The sequence below is a fragment of the Liolophura sinensis genome, chromosome 6, assembly GCF_032854445.1.
Source record: "Liolophura sinensis isolate JHLJ2023 chromosome 6, CUHK_Ljap_v2, whole genome shotgun sequence".
Classification (NCBI taxonomy): Eukaryota; Metazoa; Mollusca; class Polyplacophora; order Chitonida; family Chitonidae; genus Liolophura; species Liolophura sinensis.
Genome location: NC_088300.1, coordinates 6,343,048 through 6,367,091, shown reverse-complemented (window position 1 = coordinate 6,367,091; position 24,044 = coordinate 6,343,048). Strand labels below are relative to the sequence as shown.

At 39.1% G+C, this 24,044-nt stretch overlaps 1 protein-coding gene across 2 annotated transcripts in view; it reads right to left on the bottom strand.

Moving 5' to 3' along the window:
- LOC135469028 (E3 ubiquitin-protein ligase UBR2-like) overlaps positions 1-24,044 on the bottom strand; it is a 39,344-nt gene continuing 15,300 nt past the window's right edge. For both annotated transcript variants that reach the window (XM_064747544.1, XM_064747545.1), the window contains exons 19-47: positions 23,480-23,544; positions 23,043-23,153; positions 18,737-18,802; positions 18,091-18,167; positions 17,699-17,790; positions 17,058-17,182; positions 16,395-16,447; positions 15,365-15,467; positions 14,788-14,836; positions 14,213-14,367; positions 13,512-13,605; positions 12,664-12,758; positions 12,164-12,408; positions 11,450-11,605; positions 10,863-11,000; positions 10,204-10,368; positions 9,884-9,984; positions 9,424-9,535; positions 9,016-9,076; positions 8,572-8,659; positions 8,045-8,197; positions 7,505-7,735; positions 6,970-7,051; positions 6,386-6,519; positions 5,202-5,316; positions 4,634-4,771; positions 4,038-4,208; positions 3,735-3,836; positions 1-2,837 (exon numbers count right to left, since the gene is read on the bottom strand). In XM_064747544.1, coding sequence (XP_064603614.1) covers positions 2,696-2,837; positions 3,735-3,836; positions 4,038-4,208; positions 4,634-4,771; positions 5,202-5,316; positions 6,386-6,519; positions 6,970-7,051; positions 7,505-7,735; positions 8,045-8,197; positions 8,572-8,659; positions 9,016-9,076; positions 9,424-9,535; positions 9,884-9,984; positions 10,204-10,368; positions 10,863-11,000; positions 11,450-11,605; positions 12,164-12,408; positions 12,664-12,758; positions 13,512-13,605; positions 14,213-14,367; positions 14,788-14,836; positions 15,365-15,467; positions 16,395-16,447; positions 17,058-17,182; positions 17,699-17,790; positions 18,091-18,167; positions 18,737-18,802; positions 23,043-23,153; positions 23,480-23,544 — 3,419 coding nt within the window. In that variant the 3' untranslated portion in view covers positions 1-2,695. The remainder of the gene's footprint in view (positions 2,838-3,734; positions 3,837-4,037; positions 4,209-4,633; positions 4,772-5,201; positions 5,317-6,385; positions 6,520-6,969; positions 7,052-7,504; positions 7,736-8,044; positions 8,198-8,571; positions 8,660-9,015; positions 9,077-9,423; positions 9,536-9,883; positions 9,985-10,203; positions 10,369-10,862; positions 11,001-11,449; positions 11,606-12,163; positions 12,409-12,663; positions 12,759-13,511; positions 13,606-14,212; positions 14,368-14,787; positions 14,837-15,364; positions 15,468-16,394; positions 16,448-17,057; positions 17,183-17,698; positions 17,791-18,090; positions 18,168-18,736; positions 18,803-23,042; positions 23,154-23,479; positions 23,545-24,044) is intronic.

Below are 24,044 nucleotides of genomic sequence, written 5' to 3'. Positions count from 1 at the left end.
TGAAAATGCTCATGCCAATTATATAAACAAGACTATAATACTTTATATGTATATACTTATATATGTATATAACCAATACATGTATGGTTTTTATTGTACATGTAAAATACAAATTCATGCAAAGTTTCCACTATTTTCAACCTGAGTGTGCCATATATCTACCAAGTATAATGACAACAGAAAGAAATTGTAAACACACTGATAAAAAAAAACCCAAAAAAAAACCATCCTGCCATACATTAGATGCAGATGGACAGTCATAATATACAGTAAAACACTCAGTTGTCTTCATATCAGACAGCTGTGGCGAAATATAAAATGTGGCCTTGAACATGAAAATTTTGTAACCATATTACTAAGCCCAAAACTCTGTAGCTGACACTTGGCATTAGGTGAATGCATCCCTCGCATGACGAACTCATTATGTGAATGCAGAGCTGGACTGGGGAGTTCATCATGTGAATGCATTCCTTTGAGTGATGTGCTCAAAATAAGAGATTTTTTGTGAAGTTTGATAGCAGAAAAACTGAAGTGTTGGCATCAACAGTTTCATTTTACGGCCTTTATGTACTTCTGAAAGTGCATATTTATGGGCCAAACTATAGGTGAAATACAGTATTTTTGACAAAATTTATGCCATGTACTTCAGCCTGCAAGTTCAGTATATCAAAGCTAAAAATAGAATGTAAAACCACCATACTTTTAAAGCTAAATATAAACACCACCTGAACTGTTCTGAATCCTTGATTTTCCCTACAGATCCCAAAGCTTATTGGAAGTCTACATTACTATTTATGACAGTTTAGTTAAGACTTCTGCATGATAATAATGTGTTCAGGAGGCCACAATGGCTTGGTTTCAGGAACTTATAAAAACTATTTACTAGTCAAGGTAAGAAGGAAGCTTAGGGCATTTGACAAAGCAAAAACACTCATTCTTAATGGTTAAAACTGTAAGTGAAGATGAGAATGCTGTGAACTGTTTAAATGAATACGTTGTTCTTTATTCAAGATATCCAATGGTCTGAAATAAGTCTAAAGGTTGGGACAGCAGTAACTCAGTACATGTATAAAGTACAAGTAGATGTATGACTACATACTGTATACTGTACACAAATATAGTTATACCCATACAATATAATCCACTTGTCAAATCAGGCACGTTTTCTTCACGGCCCAAAAACAACAACAAAAAAATAATAATAATAAAACAAAGGAAAGAAATAAGAAAAGAATGGAGTGTTTCATTAAAAGGGTGTTTACAAGGAATCACATATGGAGAACAGACCCACACTGGTTAATGACATTTGCCAGCCTCAGATAGGAGTGCCTGTCATCACTCCATGGGAGATCTCAATCTCAATCATAATTCAACTATGCGTTTTGGCAGCAGCAGTCTTTGCTGTGGTTCTGAAGGATCACAGGCTGCTGTGTCGATACTGTCATCGTACAGCATATGGGTTCACACTTCAGCCCTAAAGGATCAGAGACTATGCTGTGTGGATATAGTCACTGTACAGTATATGGGTCTAGGCTTCAGCCTTGAAGGGCCAGAGACTATGCTGTGTGGATATAGTCACTGTACAGGGGTCTAGGCTTCAGCCTTGAAGGGCCAGAGACTCTGCTGTGTGGATATAGTCACTGTACAGTATATGGATCTAGGCTTCAGCCTTGAAGGGCCAGAGACTCTGCTGTGTGGATACAGTCATTGTACAGTACACGGGTCTAGGTTAATGCCCTGAAGGGCCAGATACTCTGCTGTATGGATACTGTCACTGTACAGTATATGGGTTAAGACTTCAGCCCTAAAGGATCAGAGACTATGCTGTGTGGATATAGTCACTGTACAGTATATGGGTCTAGGCTTCAGCCCTGAAGGGCCAGAGACTCTGCTGTGTGGATACAGTCATTGTACAGTACACGGGTCTAGGTTAATGCCCTGAAGGGCCAGAGACTCTGCTGTGTGGATATGGTCACTGTACAGTATATGGGTCTAGGCTTCAGCCCTGAAGGGCCAGAGACTCTGCTGTATGGATACTGTCACTGTACAGTATATGGGTTTAGACTTCAGCCCTAAAGGATCAGAGACTATGCTGTGTGGATATAGTCACTGTATAGTATATGGATCTATGCTTCAGCCCTGAAGGGCCAGAGACTCTGCTGTGTGGATATAGTCATTGTACAGTATACGGGTCTAGGCTAATGCCCTGAAGGATCAGGGACTGCTGTGTGGATATAGTCACTGTACAGTCCAAGGCTTCAACCCTGAAGGATATTGTCACTATACAGTATATGGGTCTCTGGGTCTTCAGCCTTTATGGATTAGAGACTCTGCTGTGTGGATATGGTCACTGTACAGTGTATGGGTCTAAGCTTCAGTCCTGAAGGATTGGATAGCGTTGTCTGGATATAGTCACTGTACAGTACATGAGTCTAGGCTTCAGTCCTGAAGGATTAGAGACTTCATGGTGTGGATATAGTCACTGTACAGGACATGGGTCCAGGTTTCAATCCCGAAGGGCCAGATAGCGTTGTGAGGATATAGTCACTGTACAGTATATAGGTCTAGGCTTCAATCCCGAAGGACAGGATAATGCTGTGAGGATATAGTCACTCTACAGTATATGGGTCTAGGCTTCAGCCCTGAGACTAGATGATCTGTTATGTACAGTACATGACACTAACAGCCACCAGCATCATAGATGCTGCCACTCTATTCCCATGAGACTATTGTTGGATTCCAGCTGATGGCCTATCTCCTCAGGGATTCCGTGGGACAGCCAGAGTTTGTGTAGCTTCCTGTACCGCTCCGGGGACAACTTAAGAGGGTTACCTCGCCTGCAGAACAAACATTAGTATAACCAACACATGAGTACTTTTGGTCTTGACACTAGTCAAACCAGCAAACACATCTTTACATATTTCTATAATTATAATATTCAGCTCCATAATATTCCTTCACACCTATAATTTGCATGAGGAAGAAAAATTACGGTTCATAATCTCTCTCACTGAGGGAAGTTCCAGTGATGGGAAGACTCAGACAAAAGTCTCTGCTCTTGGCTTTTGGGCTGAAAATAATTACCGACGTTTTTATGAAATTTTTCTCCACACTAGATGCATTACCATGAAGTACTTGTACACACTACATCATGCTTGTAACACAGATGCTTTATCATTAGAATGTGCTGTGCATCGTATACTAAAGCTTGACATATACGCAATTGGTGGTATGGAGTTGGTCCCCGTGGCTAGTGGCCATACAATTCAAGACTGACCGACCTATCTTAAGTCACGTTGTTATTTCACATACATGAGCATTTGGGACCTGACACAACAGTTGAGATACCTTTCAAAATACCTTTCCTAAAGCATTACCAATTTACACAGTATCAACATGTTTTTCACACATCTTAAGAGGACCTCATACAATAAAGTTATCGTTTTCAGTCTTGATAGAATTGAACACATGAAAGAACACAAGGTTCATGCCATGTAACACAAGATCTACACAAAATTACCAAAAATCTTGGTTTTTATCACACTTTTAATAGTTACACTCATTAAATAGAAAGAGACATGTACACTATAATATATATACAGAAACATTTTTAAAAAATTAAGACTAGTATCTCTCTCAGCTGAAGTAGTTATTTGGTACCGGTACATGTACACATACACCAAATGTACATGTGAAGAACAGCTGAAGTACGAGGGTGTAGTAGTGATATTTACCTGAGCCCCTGGTCTGTTTCTCCATAATCATCCAGGTATGGAGAAGGGAAGAAACAACCCTTAGTCTTCCCAAACAGCAGCAGAATCTGACATTCCCTTACTCTGTCAAAAATAAACACCCTCAGTTCATACAGTGATTTCATCATCTGCAGATTGATCATTACTATATTCATATTTAAAGATATTGAAATGTTAGCAGCGTTATTCAGAAGTAAAATTTTATTTAGAGGTATTATTTTGTTTTATGGGTAAAATGGTTGTGGAATTATACAAAACATGATAATTCTTCAGATGTGATCTGACCTGAGGAAAATGCCTGTGCCGAGCCCGCAGGAATGCGTGTGGGCGGTAGCCGCTCCAACAGTGCTCCCGTGTAGCTCGGTCTGACAGCAGTAGCTCTGAGAGCACAACATCTGACCACACACCAGGCACATGGTTGGGGCACGGCTGTCATCTCCCTCAGATTTGGGGCACCTACAACACAAACTCACCTTGAGCTACCACAGCGTCTGCCATGTCATATACCAGATACTACATTTTTTCTCAGGTATCATTAGTTGACCTCACCTGGTACTTTCACTGTTTTATATCCAGTTTAACACTCTATGTACCAGTTTAACACTCTATGTACCAGTTTAACACTATGTGTACCAGTTTAACACTATGCACGCAGTTCAGTAAAGGGTTAAGTATTTATTTTTGACTTTTGATCAATGCTGTACTAAAGAAATAAATCGCATTGTATCACCTGCCTGAAAATATTCTGGTATGCATTTATATACGAACCATCTATGCAAGTTAATAGTGGAATCTGTCTGCATTGTGAATGTTCTGAGAGAGATTTGAAGAGCCTGTTGACTCCTCTTCCAAGGAGCGGTGGTAGGACATCCAGTACTTACGTGAAGGTGGACACCTGATTAATTAGGTCACTGTAATCATGTGGCAGGGGGACGAGCTGTTTGACAGGTAACGGATACCTGGGCATGTCCTTCCCATTCTTTGCCATATAAGCCTTCAACACAGGGCTGCTACACCATCTAGACGTAAAGGTGAAAATAAGATCAGTGTCAGACACAAGTCAGACTATACCAGCAGAAATAAAACAAATCTTCAAGATCATGAAGATTTAGCACAATATACATGACACACTGCCTGTTCATGATGATCCAACAAATATCTCAAATGTTTTTGTCAGTAAACATTTTCTTTTGGAAAAATTCCATGTTTCAAGCTGTATGTAAATTTATGATAAATCAAATGAAGTTACTCATGTATAATATATGGTGTAACTTTTCTTTGTGTTGTGGGCATTACCTATAGACCTACTGCATAATATACATATACATCTATCTTTTCAGCCTTTTTACAACTGAGCTGGGCTTCATGAATATCTCATTCATCAAGTGATAACTCATCATCTGTTTGGTGTGTGACGTGGCAAAAAAGTATATGTGAAATACTTCCTACCTTGATATAAGTGAGGTGATCACATCCCCTTGCTCAGTGAAGAGACTCAGTAAAGATGTGGGGAGAGACAGGTAACCACAGATTGTCACCTGTTCCTGAGATACACTGCATGGCTCTGAAGATACACAGATCACACTATCATCAGATCAAAGGCAGACAGTCGAGAGTTATCACACCACAGGTACACAAACCACACTGTCATGACATCAAAGGTAGACAGTGGAGAGTTATTATAACACAGGTACACAGGTCACACTGTCATCATAACAGAGGCAGACAGTGGAGAATTATCATAACACAGGTCACACTGTCATCACATCAAAGGTAGACAGTGGAGAGAGGCTAAATGCAGAAAAGGCAAACTCACCTCCTTCACATGGTGAAATACTTACCCATCCGCTACACAGGAGGGACACTCGAGAGGAAGTGGAAGAGGAGCGCAGGAAAGGCAAGCTAGCCTCCTTCACATGGTGAAACACTTACCCATCAGCTCCTAAGTGGGAGAAGCACCCTTGAGGAAGTGGAAGAGGAGCACCGCTGAGCTCAGGAAGGGCAAGCAAACCTTCATCTGGCGACACACTTACCCATCAGTTCCTGAGGGGAAGGGATGCGTGGCTAAGCGCAGGTAGGGCAAGCAAGCCTCCTTCATCTGGCGACACACTTACCCATCAGCTCCTGAGGGGAAGGGACACCCGTGAGGAAGTGGAAGAAGAGCACGGCTGAGCGCAGGAAGGGCAAGCAAGCCTCCTTCATCTGGCGACACACTTACCCATCAGCACCCGAGGGGGAAGGACACCCGTGGGGAAGTGGAAGAGGAGTGTGGCTGAGCACAGGAAGGGAAAGCAAGCCTGTTTCATCTGGCAACACACTTACCCATCAGCTCCTGCGGTGGAGGGACACCCGTGAGGAAGTGGAAGAGGAGTGCGGCCGAGCGCAGGAAGGGCAAGTAAGCCTCCTTCATCTGGCGACATACTTACCCATCAGCACCTGAGAGGAAGGGACACCCGTGAGGAAGTGGAAGAAGAGCATGGCTGAGTGCAGGAAGGGCAAGCAAGCCTCCTTCATCTGGCGACACACTTACCCATCAGTACCTGAGGGGGAGGGACACCCGTAAGGAAGTGGAAGAGAGCGTGGCTGAACTCAGGAAGGGCAAGCAAACCTCTTTCACCTGGCGACACACTTACCCATCAGCTCCTGCGGTGGAGGGACACCCGTGAGGAAGTGGAAGAGGAGCGCGGCTGAGCGCAGGAAGGGCAAGCAAGCTTCCTTCACATAGTGAAAAACCTGCCACGGAATCAAGTCCTCCACACATGGCAAACTGAAACAAACACAAAACACACTCTAATGTTTCCACAATGGCAAAAACATCAAATGCTTTCAAAAGTTCTAGTTTCTGTGTAGAACACCACTAAGAGCTGAGGTGATGAAAATCAGTAATGTACTGTCACTGTGAACAGCTGGTTGTTGTAGTCAAGCCATGGAACGCTTCATTATTCTGACACAAGGCAGTGACAGGACTTACCATGTAACAATTGCTACTTTTGATTAGGACAGCCAACACACTTATACGGATGCATTTAAATCAGTCAATACAACTGTTAGAGTTGCCTGCTGCAGTAGATTTGCCTGCTTGACAGGGACTGCAGACCAATTGAAAAATGAGAACACAAGTCATTTAGAAAGATTGTACAATGAACTACTTTCACACACCCACCCACACTGGAGATTCCTCCAGTGACCTGGTCACCATACTTAACACAGTACTCACCCTGCCTGAGACCTCAGTTTACAGTAGACTTGGGCGAAAGCCTCAGCCTGGGGGTCACTCTCAGTTTCCATGCTGTCTCCCTCTGTACATACACATTCAAATAATGATAACCTCAAACTGCCATCACTGTCAAGGAATACATCTATTAATATCGAGCTTCTGCCACAACAAGCAAATTGCAAACAGTGAGGCATGAACTTGTCTCAATGAGCTAGTATTTCCACTGGTCTTGAGAGAGTTGTTTCAGTGTCAGAAACTCAATATAAATTGGTACTAGCCTGTTCAATGCACCAATCCATCAATGTTCATCAGTTGATATTCTAATAAATATTACCAAAAATGAAAAAAAATGAAAGGTCCACAAATTTCCCATTACCTGTGAACTATTTATAATCTTCAAAGTAACCCATGACTGCTTTGGAAGGCCAATAAACCTTCAGATGAGAGCACAGGCCAGGTTCTTATTGTCAGAAGTGAGAAGTCAATGGCAATCTAAGGACAAATTTATGATGTGGGCAAGAGGGGTCTGTCTTACCTGTTGGCTGATGCTGCAGTATGATCTGTACCAGGTGTGCAGTTAGGGTGAGATGTAGAGCGTGCAGGTCATTCAGGCCACCCATAGGGATGGTGTTGATGGAGAAGAGTTGGGCGTCGCTATGGAGGCTGGGTAGAGTCATGGTCAGCACGGTCAGGTAGCTGAACAGGTCCATCTCCAGTAAACACTGACTCTCCTTCCTCTTCTTCCCCAGACTGTCAGGGATTAAAGCTGCCCCAACACAAACACCACATCTTACACAAAAGTATAGTAACCATCTAATCTCCTGCCCTCTGGCAAATGGTCCTTCACAGACACCACTAGAGGGTCATGCCTACCAAGCTTACCAATTACATGGTGGTAGGTGCAAGGAGCTGCTCTGCCATGCTCAGAAAATCAATCTACCCATGAAGACAGACAATTTAATGAAAACAAACGTTCAGAGCGTAAATTTGTATCACTTTGTCAAAGTATGGCTCAAAATGTTTCTGTTACAGTCATGTAGCACAAAGATTACAACTACTATTATTAACTACTTACCACTCAACAGACGTACACAGTGGCGTTTGATCATATCAGGGGAGATAATCTGACTGACAACAGCCGAGACTTTCACCAGCGAGTCCAGACAGTCGGTTTGTCGGGAGGAGAGAGCAGCAAATACTGGCTTTTGTTCCTCACGCAAACACTGCTCTAAAATACAGGTGAAAGAAAAGCTGATTCAACATGTATGCAAATTTTCCAGTGATTACAAGCACTAAAGTGACTCTAAATCACAAAAAATTAAATTTTGACCAAAAGCTTAAGCATCACAGTAACAGTTAAAAAAAATAAAAAAGCAAAGGTAACAATTTATCTTCTGTTATTGTCCACAGTTGTCCAAATGAATGAATATTGGCAAATATGAAAACTCATAGTATGACAGCTTAATCCTGTATTTTTTTTAACCAAAGAAGTAAATTACTAACAAATCCTAATAGAACACTTTGTCTGAGTTATCCCAATTCTCATCTGATTGACACTTAATCCAAATGTAGCCGACATAGACATGGCTGAGGGCTACTGACCTACAGTCAGCAGAGTATAAGCACAGGTGTTCCAGGTGAGTACTGGTACACGTACATTCTCGTCATCTGGGTGCACAGAAAGACCCACCTGCAACAATACAACCAACCGTCTTGTCTACACAAAATTACCCTTAAATAAAAACTTTGCATTCACTCTCATTTTTGTTTCACTACTGCTTACTGGATTCACCAGCAAAGATTATAAAAAAAAAAACACTTAATGTTTCCCACTATATTTTCTACAGGGCTTCCCTGACAGATGGTAGAATACATGTATATGACATGTACGTGTATCATCTCACTGTCAATTAAACAAAGAGGAAATAAGTCATGAATAAACAAAAAATTACCTTGAAAGCTCTTTACCAGGCATTTGACAGATCTTAAATCTTATGAAGTTTTTCCTTGAGAGGAATAAACTGGGTTGTAACCCAGAAAACTTACACAGTATACATCCCTGGTAAATTTCTTCAGCATGTCTTTCATTCCTTCTGAGAACTGACCACTGAAAGGACAAAATTGAGTTTGATGTTGACAAAAAGAACATAGTGTAAGAAAATAGAGGGATCAAAACGCAAAGAAGCAATGCCACCCAAACTCCTGCACTGTTGGATCCAAGTAACACGCTTAGAGCTACAGTGTGCTTTTGACTACTTCAAAATCATACAGAAAGGAAAGGTTTAATGAGAGAAGTCCTGGTTTAAAAGTCTCCATGTACACTCTCACAAATCATGGGAGTTTCATGTCTTAGTACCTGAGCAACTGATGATCACTGCACAGTGCAATTGACGTTTGAATCAGCACTGAGATAGGGCTTAATCTGGCCAAAAAGTAAAAAGCAACTGATTGTACCTGGCATCATCATAAACATATTCCCAGAGCAGCTGAAAATTCCTGGCCACACTCTCAGCCATCATTTTGGTGATTGTAGAAATGGGGCAGGGTTGGAAGAGAAGAGACTCCTCTGAAACACAATTGACATTTATTTTAAGAACTCTGCCCACATGTTCATATTTTTTTTCACAAAAAGCATTTTTGAGGTATCACACATGGACATTTGAATTTGTATTTCTTTATAACAGTACTAACAATGACAACTAAATGTTTATACTACAGAACAAATTCGTACATGTAAAAATGTTAAAACCTATTAATGCGCTTTATACCTTGATTTCTGTGACACTACATTGTATTTGATACTTTCTGCATATAAAGTACAATTATCACCTAGCCTTTTGTCTAGATTGTATGATTTTGTCTGCTGTCTGTTGGTGATGATCCTCCCCAGATTTGGGGGAGGAAGTTGACAAACCTTCCGATTCCTTGTCTCTCTCTGCCATGATGCTGGCATGAACAGTCTTCTGTATACCATCCAGCCAGTCGTTAAAACTCAGGTCAACTTCTCGTCTCTCACTGAACAAGTCAAACACATTTGGTACATTCAGTAAATAGTTTCATGTTTAATACCAAATATAATTAAACAGGCTTCTGTTGGCAACTTATTTATGTTATACATGAAGTCTCTTGGAAACAAATTGATAACTCATGTGTTAAAGTACATGTATGTGTGCATCTGACTACTAACTTAGGTGTCACAATACCTTTAGGCATGGCCAGTAAACCAGACTTTACCTGTCTGAAGACAATGTGGCCAGGGGAGGCACTAATGGGATCACAGTATTGCTCAAACATTCACACAAAGGACAGAGAAACTCCAGTTTGTCTATGTCATAGCTCAAGTGATGACGAATACGTAATGGTCTTCTACGCTCCTTGGCCAGGATAGAGTCAAAGAGCCTGCCAGAACAGAAAATATCAGGTACACAGGTGATCATACTGAGTTTACTGTTTCATGTTACAGCCTTACATACATACATATATAGCCTTATCACTCTGAATATGATATTTCTTGAGTTTCTACCTGGACACTGCAAACAACATATATCAGTTCCAGAAAGGAAAATTCTTATCCTATATAAGTATTCTATTCATATACTGAATGAATAGAACTCTCTAATTAACCTATTGCACTTCATATGAAAGTGACCGGTTAAATGAACCAACAAACCTCACTTTTTTGAACCCTACTCTGTTCAAAGTCACATTTTTAACAATTTCGACAAATGCTGGAAATATGTCCGATGTCATGGACTTGTAGATTCACACTCTAGAGATCATATATGTAACTAAATGAGATTAGGCTAAGCACCATATACCTCCCAGCCTTCAGAAGTGTAACTAATATCGATGCATAGGGATGCTGTGTGGAGGGTGGAGGGAGGGTAGCTTACCTCTGCCAGCAGTCAGCATGCATGATATGTCCACAGGTTGACGTGTGGGTACCCTGGGGCAAGGTAGAGGGTGTCAACAGAGGGTCTCTCTCCTCATCACATTCTACAGAGGACTTAGCAGTTGACAACACAGTAGACCTGAAACCACCAATAAAATGGCTATAATAACAAACTGTGCTTTACTGGATTCCTGCCTTACCTGAATCCTGTCCATTTGTACCTGGCAATACAATGTATTCCTAACTGTTACAAACAAATTCTAAAATTTTAAAACTTAAAAAAAGTAACGATGAAAAGTACAGGCCCCAGGATCATGAGGCGACTTTAGAATAAAGTCAAAATTTCAAATCACTTTGAAATTGTTGTTTCTTATGTAACAATGTCAAAATTTTGCTTGACACCATAAATTCAGGGTAAGTTATTGTTCAACAAATTTCAGCTAAAATAATAAAAAGGAATACACCAAATTTAATAACTGAAGTTTTCCCGTAAGTGTAAGACCACTCTGTGATCCCGAGGCCCGGAGTCTAGATTTACAAAAGGTTACCGGTACATACATGTACATTTGATTTGACTGACCAGCTTACCTGTGTACAAATGCAGAGAGAACCATGGCTCTACCACTGAAGCTGATCTCCTGCTCCTCCTGACACAGAATACACATGCCCTTATTGACACCTGTCACTTGCACAGGGGTCTGCATAGGGCCCAGTGCAACACGACACCGGGGCCCTGCTGTCTCACTGAATATAGAACAATGGAGATAAAACAGATTGGTACAAGACCAGGAATTTTCCTGGATTTCAAGACCTTGGTATATATATTACAAAAGTAGTATCAGCTGTCATGTATCAAAGTACAGCATGTGAGGATAAAAGCTTTGGCACATGCAAACATACAATGACTTCAATGAATGAGAGGTAATTATTTAGTCATATACTTTAGCTAGAAATTGGCAAAGATGAAATTGTGACCTAGCACAATCAATTTTCTGAGTGAGCATGGGAATAGAAAGTGACAGTCCCAACATGATGACCTACCATGATGTGCCATCAAATAAATGTACACTGAGTAGCTGTAGTATATTCTAAACAACTATATCCGATACCTATGTCTGATCCAGCATGAGGTGGTAGTGCCTAAACAATGCATGGTGTGCTTGTGTGGAATTTTGAGTGGGGTATCCCCTGAACAACTGTGTCCGATACCCATGTCGGAGCCAGCATGAGATGGCACTGCCTAAACAATGTAGGGTGTACTTGTGTGGTATGTGGAGTGGGGTATCCCCTGAACAACTGTACCTGATATCCATGTCTGATCCAGCATGAGGTAAATCTGTACTTGTCTCTTCAAAGAGCTCAGCATTGTCCTTGATGAAGTTTTTTTGCATAGCTGACATCTGGGCCATGATCTTTGCACGTCGTTTTGCAGCTTTTGCTGCTTTCTTTTTCTTTTCCTCCTGTTGTTTGCTATCAAACGTTGTCAAAGATTCTAATGTTTCCATGGCAACGGGTTCATTTTTCATTTGCCTTACCTCCGCCAGCGTCTTCAATGAAAGTTCAGTCAAAAATCATATCTCACAAATATGCACAGACTTGTGCATTCTCATGCATGTGTTTTAACACAGCATTCAGGAATTATCATTATCTAATGAATATACCAAGTAAATGATAACAGAAATGCTCTGTATATGCTGGTATGATTTTTTATCATTCTATATTTTTTTAATACATATTTCTGTTTAGATTATCTACTGTATGGAGCACTCTTGCAGGTCGTTTCAGTGACTTCAGCAGCTTACCTTTAACACCCAAGTGAGTAGATCTTTTTGTGCATCATGTGTAATGTTGGGATCTCCCACTAAAGTCTCCAGGTAATACAGGATACTCTTTCCACCTATATATCAACGGTAAAACTCACATTTCACCAGCGCTCAATCCGCTGTAATACAAAGTTTCATTCAAAGTAGCAAATATTCTCTACTTTGCAGGACTTTCAACATCAATGTTATTTGGGACTAAATGTTATATCAGGGCTTGAAAAAATGGGCAATCTACAGCACTACACACGCCTAATGACCTTGCCCTCAGACTCCAGGGCTACAGCTGGCTGAAAAAACCTTCTGACTTATAAAGCAATTTTTTTGTGCACTTAAATTTGTTTGAAAACAAAAACAAAAGAAGAACATAAATGAAATCTACATCTTTCTTTGTCCATAATATCATAATACTTAAACGTAATCCATACCCAACATCCTCCTCTAATCTGCCTATAACACAAAGATTAAAGTGTGATTTATGAATCTGCATAATGTGGTGATGACCAAAAACTTTGTGGTATTCCCAAAGCATCTTCAAATTAGGGTCTAGGGAAAATACATGTATGCCAGCCTACCACTGTGCCATGAGTGTGTTTTGACAGCGTGTTTTGACAGCGTGTCATATGAAAAAAGTAGTAGGTCACTTAAGATTTGGTCTGCCACTTTATTGAATAATGTCAAATATAGCCTTCAATGGAACATTTTCTAAAACAAGCCCTATATATGTTTATCTCTATATAGTTACCATGGAAGCCAACAGCAAATGAATCTATACCTGGATTACTAGATTTCATCACAAAAAAAAATGTCTGTAGGATAGATATAATTACGTTTCGTAGCTTTGGAGAGGAAGTCAAATTCTGTGTTTCCATCCACAATTGCCCGTCGTTGTTCATGCAAAGCCAATCCAATTAAATGAAGAATCTAAAATGGAGCAAAACATTAGTAACATCGCAGACAATTTGATGAATATACATGTGGGTTACACCTCACAAGACATCTTGTTTGTAGCAATTCAGACCATTATATTCATGTACACAACAATGATGTATCACAGCTCAGCTCTGTGTATATAGCTGTAGCTGAATTCTTGTGGTGATCTTCTTTGTGATAATCCTCTATCTCTATGTCGGCCACCACTGCATTTGGCGGGTATACCCAGAGAAAAGTACTCCGAAATCCCAACTTTGAGAAATCAAATCAGGCAAACTCTCAAGAGAGTTAGTGTAAAATCTTCAAAATTTTCGAAATATAAAGCACTTTTGTCAATGGAATGTATGCATATAATTATTACGATAATGATGCTAAAATGATTTGTTTGTGTCACTAAAGATGCAAGCTTCATAAAACTGTACAAAATATTCCTCTATACAATACAGTTCTCTCAGAATGTTTCAAAATATTGGTCACAGAGGTGGCTGATGAGGTTGAAGAATTAAGGTATATACTGATTTAGAAATTTGAAGCTGCTCTACACCAGTACTTAAAGCTAAGACAACACTCCTTGATCACAGACAGTACTGTAACGTACCCTCTCAAACTGTCCTTCAGGGCATGACCTTGACCTCTGTCTTTGTGTACGTGCCAGGACGACCTCCATCACCTGGATCATGACATCACACTCCAGTAGGTTAATGACTGGGGTGAACTGCAGACTGAAGGGTGGGGGCTCTGGTGGGGGCAGGGCTACAAGTGAATACACAAAGGTTCACTTAGAATAGCTGGCCATGCAGAAAGGAGACATAATTTTGTAGTGTGTAGCTTTTACAAGTTGAGGAAAGCACAACTAAAAGACTGAGTTAGACGTTAGTGTACACAAGTGCAAATTTATTTCATTGGTGTTTTACACTGTACTCAAGAATATTTCACGTATAATGCAACAAAACTTTGGAGGAAACATAATGCAGCATGCAGCAGCCAGCATTATGGTGGGAGGTAACCGAGCAGAGCCCGGAGGAAACCAGGATCACCTGCAGCGCACTGTCTTGTAAAATGTATACAAATCAGAATGTTAAGATTAGCTATTAACCCATGAATGCGTCTCTATTTAAATCCAGTTTGCCCTGAGGTCAGTCCTGAATATGAACGACCTGTAGCCAGTCTTACCCTGATCCAATCCTGCCTGTTTCTTCCTCTTCAACTGTGCTTCTTCAGACTGTACAACAGAGTGACACCAGTAACATATGTATTAGTGAAAAGAGTGATATGTGCCAACAAGTGCACTGAAAGAAAGTCCAATAAAAGTCATGAATTAGTTACACACATGTTGATGCAGATGCCTCATTATCTCAGTCTTTACCGGCCTGCGTGACGCAATGACCCAGGAGCCTCTCACCAATGCGGTCGCTGTGAGTTCAAGTCCAGCTCATACAGGTTCAAGTCCAGCTCATACAGGCTTTTTCTTTGGCCGTATGTGGGAAGGTCTGTCAGCAACATGTGGATGGTTGTGGGTTTCCCCAGGCTCTGCCGGTTTCCTCCAACCATAATGCTGGCTGCTGGTGTGTAAGTGAGATATTCTTAAGTACTGTGTAAAAGATCAATCAAATAAAAATAAATCAAAATCTTAGCAACTTGATATCTCACCTTCTACTCATATGCTATAGCATTACGTCATGTCTTCACAGGGTTAAGACAGAAGGAAGGCTGGAACAGAATTGTGTACAGTAACACAGCATGACTGTACCTTGGACTGGTCAGACTTGCTGTAGTGGTAGAAGAATGGATTGTATCTGGAGTAGCATTCTGGCTTCAGATCAAACTTCCCTTTCTGTTCCTCTGTAGGTTTTCTACACAAAATCAAATCAAAAGGCATAGCAAATACAATAGTCTCAGCAAGTATCCACTCTGTATAGATTCAATATGCTTTGTGGTCCAGTTTAAATGTCAAACAGCATTTGCAACTGCCATCAATAACCAAATGATGGTGAGAACTTTTACTTGGTATAATATCTTGATCCTTAACACATTCTACCACAAAGAGCATGTGTAGATTTGTAAAACTGTGAATCAGTAGGGAGGAATATGTATTCAAACATGGCCATTGGAATTTCCACCAGTTTCATGCCTGTGCGGTCTTACTGATCACACATACGCCTACTTGGAACTGATGGCTGAGACGGCTATGAGTACGCACAGACAAAGTATTTGGCAGACAGGATAAGCGTGTTGAGGGCAGTTCAGGAAGTACAGAGGTGTTCAAGGTAAGCTTAAGGTACAACACTGGGCTGTCACAGTATACCTAATCACAGCTTTGCAGAGCTAGTACATGTAGGACTGTATTTAAAAAAAAAATTTAACCAAAAAACTGCTGTAAGAAATGCCTCCACAGTGACTTGTGTAAATAAGCAGAAATAAGTATACTGGTACAATGAAACAGACCTAAGTATACTGGTACAATAAAACAGACGTAAGTATACTGGTACAATCAAACAGACCTAAGTATACTGGTACAATCAAACAGACAACTGATATGGAGGGTAAATGACCTAACATTCTGCCCTCAAAAGTGCGCTTTAAGCGGCTAAAAATGTCCTTTAAAATTATTTTGGTGATGAAACATACATTTTTCCACTAGAATATCATCCTACCTTCCATACAAACCTCAAAACACCTTTGTAAGGTCAGCAGATCTCTCAGAATCAGGAGAACAATTTACAACATAGTCATGGGTCAAATTTTAAGTAAATTACTATTAATACATAAAGTTCTCTTACTTGAAGTCAGCCACATTATGAATGACAGCCTCTATTCCTGTCTCATGGTTTGCCTGCAAAGGTAAGAGAAGATGTTCACATAATTTACAAAATATTATTATGCAAAAAAGATATACCATTTTCTGTATGGCCTTTGATCTTTTTTGGTCATATGATTACCACAGAACACTCAGCATGCACAAAACCCAAAAAGAAACTCTTCACTAACCATATTAAACTGGGCTGATTCCACAAAACTTCGTAAGGTTTTGTTACGACCCTGAACCAAGTCAGGTTCAATGCCGCGTCTCACCTAAGTTTTTCAGAGAAACGCTCCACATTGCATGACATGATAGTTAGGGAGGAATGCGACACCTGGCCATAATGTCTGATAATGCCTCAAGAATCATTCCCTGTATAATCTTCCAAGTTAAAAAAAAAATACACGCTTCCGAACAAAATTTACTTCAATTCACAAAAAACAGATGTATATGTAGATAATGACAAATCTATTTTGATGAGGATGTCAATATTTTTACAAAGTATGGGTAAGACTGTAACATATTTGAAGGGACCACAACTATCACCTACCATATACCCAATTCTCCAGTTCTAAGGCAAGCACATTCTAACTATACATTACATACATACACTACATCACCTAAGATGTGTATTAGTACTTACATCTTCTGGTAAGGTTTTGACTAGTTCACTATGAGCCATAGGAGTAATACAAAGCTGATGGATTATCTCCCTTTCCACCACATCCTCTGGTGTGACCTTTCCGACCCCAGGAACATATCGCTCACCTAAAAAAAAACATGACAATAATTACATGTCTTTCAATCAGTATTGAGTAATGTTTCTCAATCAGTAATTACCCAGTATTAAATACAGGTAAGTCCCTCTAAGATGGGATAAATCAGAATCCAAGAAGCACTATTCACAGTCCACTACTGTTATGTGACTGGTCAGTTGTTAGTAATCAACTGTTTGTTCCCAGCTGCTGTGTGCCTAAGTACTATGTTATGTGCACGGCAATGGTATACGGTAATGACTTGGTTTAATGAAGGAATTCACTGACCAATATGTTTCCTAGGACAAAGTGGCACTTTCTGGTTGGTTTTGAAAGAGGACATAAAATTTCATCCACGGTGATCAAAGGACTGAACCTGTCAGCTGCTTTGGTACAGAGACTAAAATTAACTCTGTTTACATCAACTTTCCAACATACGAAGGAGGAAATTTCAGCATGTAGTCTGTCATAACTAGTAGTACATATAGTAACACATACGGTATGATATAAAATAGGTGACAACACTTACTAAGCAGAATGATGAGTAAACTGAGGAACTCCTCTGCCAGTGTTTCTGAGTGTCTTACAGGGTCATCTTGTCCTCCAATCTCATACAACTCCCTGTCAACACAAACATACATACAACATCACATACCTTTACAGTCAGTATCAAAACACTCACTTTTAACAAGTCATTTAATTTACCTAAAACACTGACAACAGGTAGCCTGACAAATTGGGCTGCTGGAACTAAACTGATATTTATTGATAATGCTACTAATTTATTGATAATGCCACTGTAACACTTTTTTATAGGCAAAACACTGTTCTCCTTGTACTGAATTTTTAAAAGTTTATGTTCTTATTGTCTTTCATGTACATGTATATACCAATATGCAAACTTATGGCTTATAGGCTTACCTGGCCCACTGGATAAGGTTGTATTTATTCAGCACATGGATCATAAATTCATCACTGGGTAGAAGAGCTGCCCCTAACTGTGAGAGTGAAACATACCAGATCAATACAGTACAGTCTACAGTGTGGACTGTTGAAAGGTTCACCCATGCACAGTACACATGTACATACATAGTTTGTGGACTGATTATGGATTATTTTCGAGACAAATTCATAATCTTATAGCAGGTGTCAAAACAAAATAAATTTGCTACGGGACAGTTCTTGTCCACTTGAGTACTCTTACACTTACATTCAAATACTATATTGTACAGGTAATCCCTATTTTCACCAATGGATGGACAAGAACATTGCAATGAGTTGCATCATCTATACTAAGTGTGCAACACTGGGTACTGGGTAAGGTTCGCTCCCAAAGCATAACTTTTTAATATCAGCAGTAGAAATAAAGCTTATAATAGCTGTGAAATAAGCATACACTTCAGTAAATTACATGTACATGTGTATTCTCTGATATGCTACTGACACTTGCATAGAACTGATGTGGTATATGGAATACCCATTTTGTCACTGATATTTCAAAATTATTTGAGGGCCAGAAGCATTTCAAATTCCCACTGCAGAGAGCTGACTCTAGCTGACAGCTTACCTGTAACATCACAATGTCACGGTCATACATCTCCCCTCGACATTTCACATTATGGTAGAAAAAAATCTGAAAATGATAAGCAAGGATGTGTGATCATCATGGGGCCATATGGGGCCATTATAGTCTGTTCTTGCAACTCTTCCACATCTGACTAACAGTATGTAATTACAAGTGGTGAACAGATTTCGACCCTCCCTACATTATATATACATTACATTATCCTCTAATACTATGATTAAAAAAAATTCAGATTACTACATGTATGAGTCACTAAATTATTAGAAAATGCTGTAGGCACTTTTGAGAATGAGTAATGTTTAAGGGGCATGCCTTGTGCAGTTTTGAGATAGGAAATATTAAAATTGGGACCTTAAAGAATGTATGCCTCTCATCAGCCGTATCATTGAAATCTGTCTTGCAATATTATGGCTGATAATAACAACGATGAGGGCACATCGACTCTTGAACAGTTACCTTATTATGATTGCATAGATTTTACTGACTCCACTGTGCATAACAAGCCTGTAAACCCAGTGATAAAATCGACCTCTGCAGTTTTAGACCTTGACAATCTTTGTTTTAACCCAATACATATAAATGTAATCGATAACTGACAATTCCTCCGAGGAACAAGATTACTGGAGAGAGATCCACGATCACCAGGCTAATTATTTTCTTGAAGAGTCTTTTAAGACTTTGTCAAGACCTTTCTTAGATAGCAAAAACAAACCATTTTCTGTGTTACACTTAAATGCAAGAAGTTTAAAAAAACACTACTCTGAGATTTTGCCCTACATCATAAGTCTAGATTATCCTTTTTCAATCATAGGAATGTCTGAGAGCTGGCTCAACCCAGGAACAGAACACCTTTATGATATCCCTAATTATAAATCGTTCTTCTCATCTCGCTCTAAAAGAAAAGGGGGAGGCCTAGTTCTTTTTGTCCATACCAGCCTGGGTGAATGTTTTATTAGAGAAGATCTCAGTCTTGTTGATGATGATGGCGAATATGAGAGTTTGTTCATAGAAACTACTCAAAAACAAAATAAACAAATCATAGGTATCTTTTATAGGCCACCGGGTAAAAGTGTTGATTGTTTCAACGATCAACTGTCCTCAATTTTGGAGACTATCAAGCCTGAAAACAAACTCTGTACAATATTTGGTGATTTCAACATTGATTTATTCAAAGCAGACACACACCTACCATCAAAGTATTTCTTAGAAAACCTTAAATCGTTCCATTTTTCCCCCAAAATTACAAAGCCCACAAAAATAACCGATAGGACTGCAACTTTGATCGACAACATATTTACGAATCATCACCAAAGTGCATTGACTTCCGGCATTCTCTTGACTGATATAACCGATCATTTTCCCATTTTCCATTTTAGCAGTCAGCCATTATATGATATGAACGAAAGCAAACCTATCCCAATCTATAAACGTCTTTTTTCTGAAAATAATAAGCTTAACTTTAAAGCATGTTTGAATAATTATAAATGGAATCACGTGTTTAATGAAAGCGATACCAATGTCGCATATGACTCTTTTCTAGAGCAATTTAAATCCATTTATGATCAGTGCTTTCCACTTCGTAAATTTAAACATAGCAATAAAAAAACAAAACCTTGGATAAGCTCAGCCATTTTAAATTCATGCAAAGAAAAGAATAAATTGTATAAACTACACCTGAAGCATAATGACAGCACCATAAGCAAGCAATACAGAACATATAGAAATAAATTAAATCACACACTTCATATTTCCAGAAAATCTTATTATGACAATCAATTTAATCTGGTCAACAATAACATAAAGGGCACATGGAAAATAATAAATGAACATATACAGACGAAACGTAATAATGTACTACCTAAATCTTTTTATATAAATGATATTGAAGACAGTGATCCTCAGAGCATAGCAGACAATTTTAATGGTTACTTTAACACAGCCCCAAGTGTTATTGCTGGGGAGATACCGCATATGGGGCAAAATTTTGAAACTTTTCTCAAAACACCATCAGTACCAAATTTCAGTCTCGATCCCTGTACCTCAGCAGAAGTTGTAGATGTTATCATGGGACTGAAGAATAGCTCTTCCGGCCTACATGAGATTCGTGTTTCAGTTGTAAAGTATTGTGCCACAGCAATAGCGAAACCGCTGACCCATATAATAAACTTATCGTTTCAAACTGGAATATTCCCTGATAAAATGAAAAGTGCTATACTCACACCAGTGTATAAATCGGGTGAAATGAAGGGGTTTAAAAATTACCGACCAATATCTGTCTTACCGTGCTTTAGCAAAATCATCGAAAAACTGGTGGTTAACTGTCTGACGACGTTCCTCGAAATGAACGATATTATATACAGTCAACAGTTCGGTTTCAGATCGCATCACTCTACTACACATGCAATAAATGCTCTATATGATAAACTAGTAACTGCTAAAGAAACAAATAAGTACAGCATCACTCTTTTTCTAGACCTTGCAAAGGCTTTTGATACTGTAGACCACAATATATTGTTGAAAAAACTCGACCATTATGGTGTCAAAGGTCTTAGTAATATATGGTTTAATGATTATCTGAAAAACAGATCACATTGCCTTTTATACAACGATTGCCGATCAACTACTAGATACATGAATATTGGTGTTCCTCAGGGCTCAATCCTAGGACCCCTTCTCTTTTTAATATACCTTAAAGACATTAAAGATGTTTCATCTCTACTTGATATCATATTGTTTGCTGATGATACTAGTGCTGTCCTTTGCAATGATGATCCAGCACACCTCCTGGAAACTTTTAATTGTGAAATTGAAAAAATTTACGATTGGCTATGTTGCAATAAACTGTCTCTTAATATTAAGAAAACCAAATTTATGTACATCGCTCCCAATCGCAGAATAAATAATCATGCTACTCCTTTCCTGGCTATAGCAGGCGTAAATATCGAAAAAATCAAGACCTTCAATTTCTTAGGTATAACTTTCAATGAAAGATTAACGTGGACAAACCACATAAATAATATCTGCAAAAAAATATCCCGTAATTTAGGGGTGATAAATCATATTAAATATGCCCTAAAGAAAAATACTCTGTTCATCCTGTACTATGCACTTATTAACCCATATATTACGTACTGCAATGCTGTGTGGGGAAATACTTATGAAACACATCTTCTTCCCCTGATCCGTCTTCAAAAACGAGCATTATGCATTATTACCTCCTCTCATAAATACGAACACACCGCGCCTATTTTTAGACATCTTTAACACCTTTCAGACACTCCAGTTAGTTCACAAATACTTCTACAATCCTAGCATTACTCCATTATACACCTGTACTTACTTTACAAAACAGTCTGATATTCACTGCTATCCAACTAGAACATCATATTTTAACTTACACCAACCATTTCATAGAAGCAATCTATCCCTACACACTTGTAAAATAAAAGGACCGATCGAATGGAATAAACAGCCCTCCAATTTAAAAGAAATCACCTCTTTATCATTATTTAAAGCATCTTTGAAAACTTTACTCCTGAGAAAAATATACAGCTGATGAATTATATAGCTATAATCATTACTACACCAAGTCATCCACAATTGTACATACGTTTTGAATTAACCCAGTTGCGACACGTAGTTGCTTGCTTAACGTTTTCTCTTGATAGTATATTGTTGTCGCCTTGATTGATATGAATATTAATACATAAGTGCACATGTGTGCGTGTGCATATTTGTACACATATTTACGAATGTAAATACTCTTTACTGTCTGTATATCCTTACATTTAGGAGTGGGTGCTACAGTAGTAACTACTATGTGTATGCATAATCAGGTACACGTGTACGTATGTGCAAGTGCTTCATTCCAACATATGAGTATTAACCAGTTAGCATCTCTTGTCAATTAAATTTAAACATGTTATGGGATACAATAAGCCCTTTGGGGTTTCTGATCCCGCCAGAGTGCTATAAGTTGTATTATGTTGACAAACTGATGTATCCGTACATATGTAATTATGTGTGTGTGTATATACCTGTTTGTATTAACCTTGATTAAGAAAAACCATTATTATATAGGCCTACTCATACTGTGCACATTACGATAATATTTAAGATGTATTTGTATGAATATACGTACATGTACATACATATTTATATATAACCATGCGGATACCAGAGATTTAGGTACAGAGAGGTATTGAGATGTTCTTCCTTTTCTACTTTCTTTCTGGTGAATAAATCAAATCAAATCAAATCAAAAACACGGTGGGCTATGATTACGCACCTGGTTGAGAAGTGAGTAACCATTACGTCTCCACATACCAGCCTGGGTCTGTGAGATGAGCACCTGGACACGGAGAGGGGCCTCCAGCATCTCCACAGCATCCAACTTAGCCTACACACACAAACACACAAAACACACAATGTAAAATATGTCACACATTTCACTAGCGCTTTTCTCTTAACATTACATAATTATTGCCAACACAAACTGACCAATATTACTATCTATTGTGACATTACAGCTATGTTTTATGCTGTACTCAAGAATATTTCACTTTAAGTATATGTCAGCAGCCAGCATTATGGTGGGAAGAAACTCGCAACCATTTGCAAATTGCTGGAAGACCTTCCCATATATGACCAGAGAGAAAGCCACAAGGATTTAGATGAGTGTACTGTGCCTTTGTCTTCAGTAAAAATGAAATATTACAGACTTACCGGGTTGATATAAATCTCTGGAGAATGATAAGTCAAACCAAACTTTTCCAGTTGTATGAACAGACCTGTAACAGGACAAAAATTGATGAAGGTGAGAATACAACATCCTCCCTGACTTTGCTTGCTTCCTGTTAAATGTCCCTTCAACATTATCTTTGTCACTTGTATGCCTTCTTGTATGAACGGCATAAATGCCATCACTTAAGTTTTGCGCTGAAGTTCCATTACTTACTCTGACCACTCTTCAGTTTTTGGGCTCACCTCTAAAATATAGTTACAAGCTGGAAGTTAAGGACCTAAGAGAACCATTCCCACAGTCAGCACTGTGACACCCATGTTAAGCGTCAATACATGCTCATAGCATGACAAATCTGGCTGTCACAGTGGGATGAGTCTGCTGATAGATACCGTACACACATAATACATCTATCTACCTGATTTGTGCCATTCAACATCTTGTAATTTTCTATTTTCTGCTTTACAAATAACAATACTTGATAACAGGCATATTTCATAGACAGAGGATGGTGTCAGGAAAAAAGAAAGCAAAGTGGTACATGGTCCG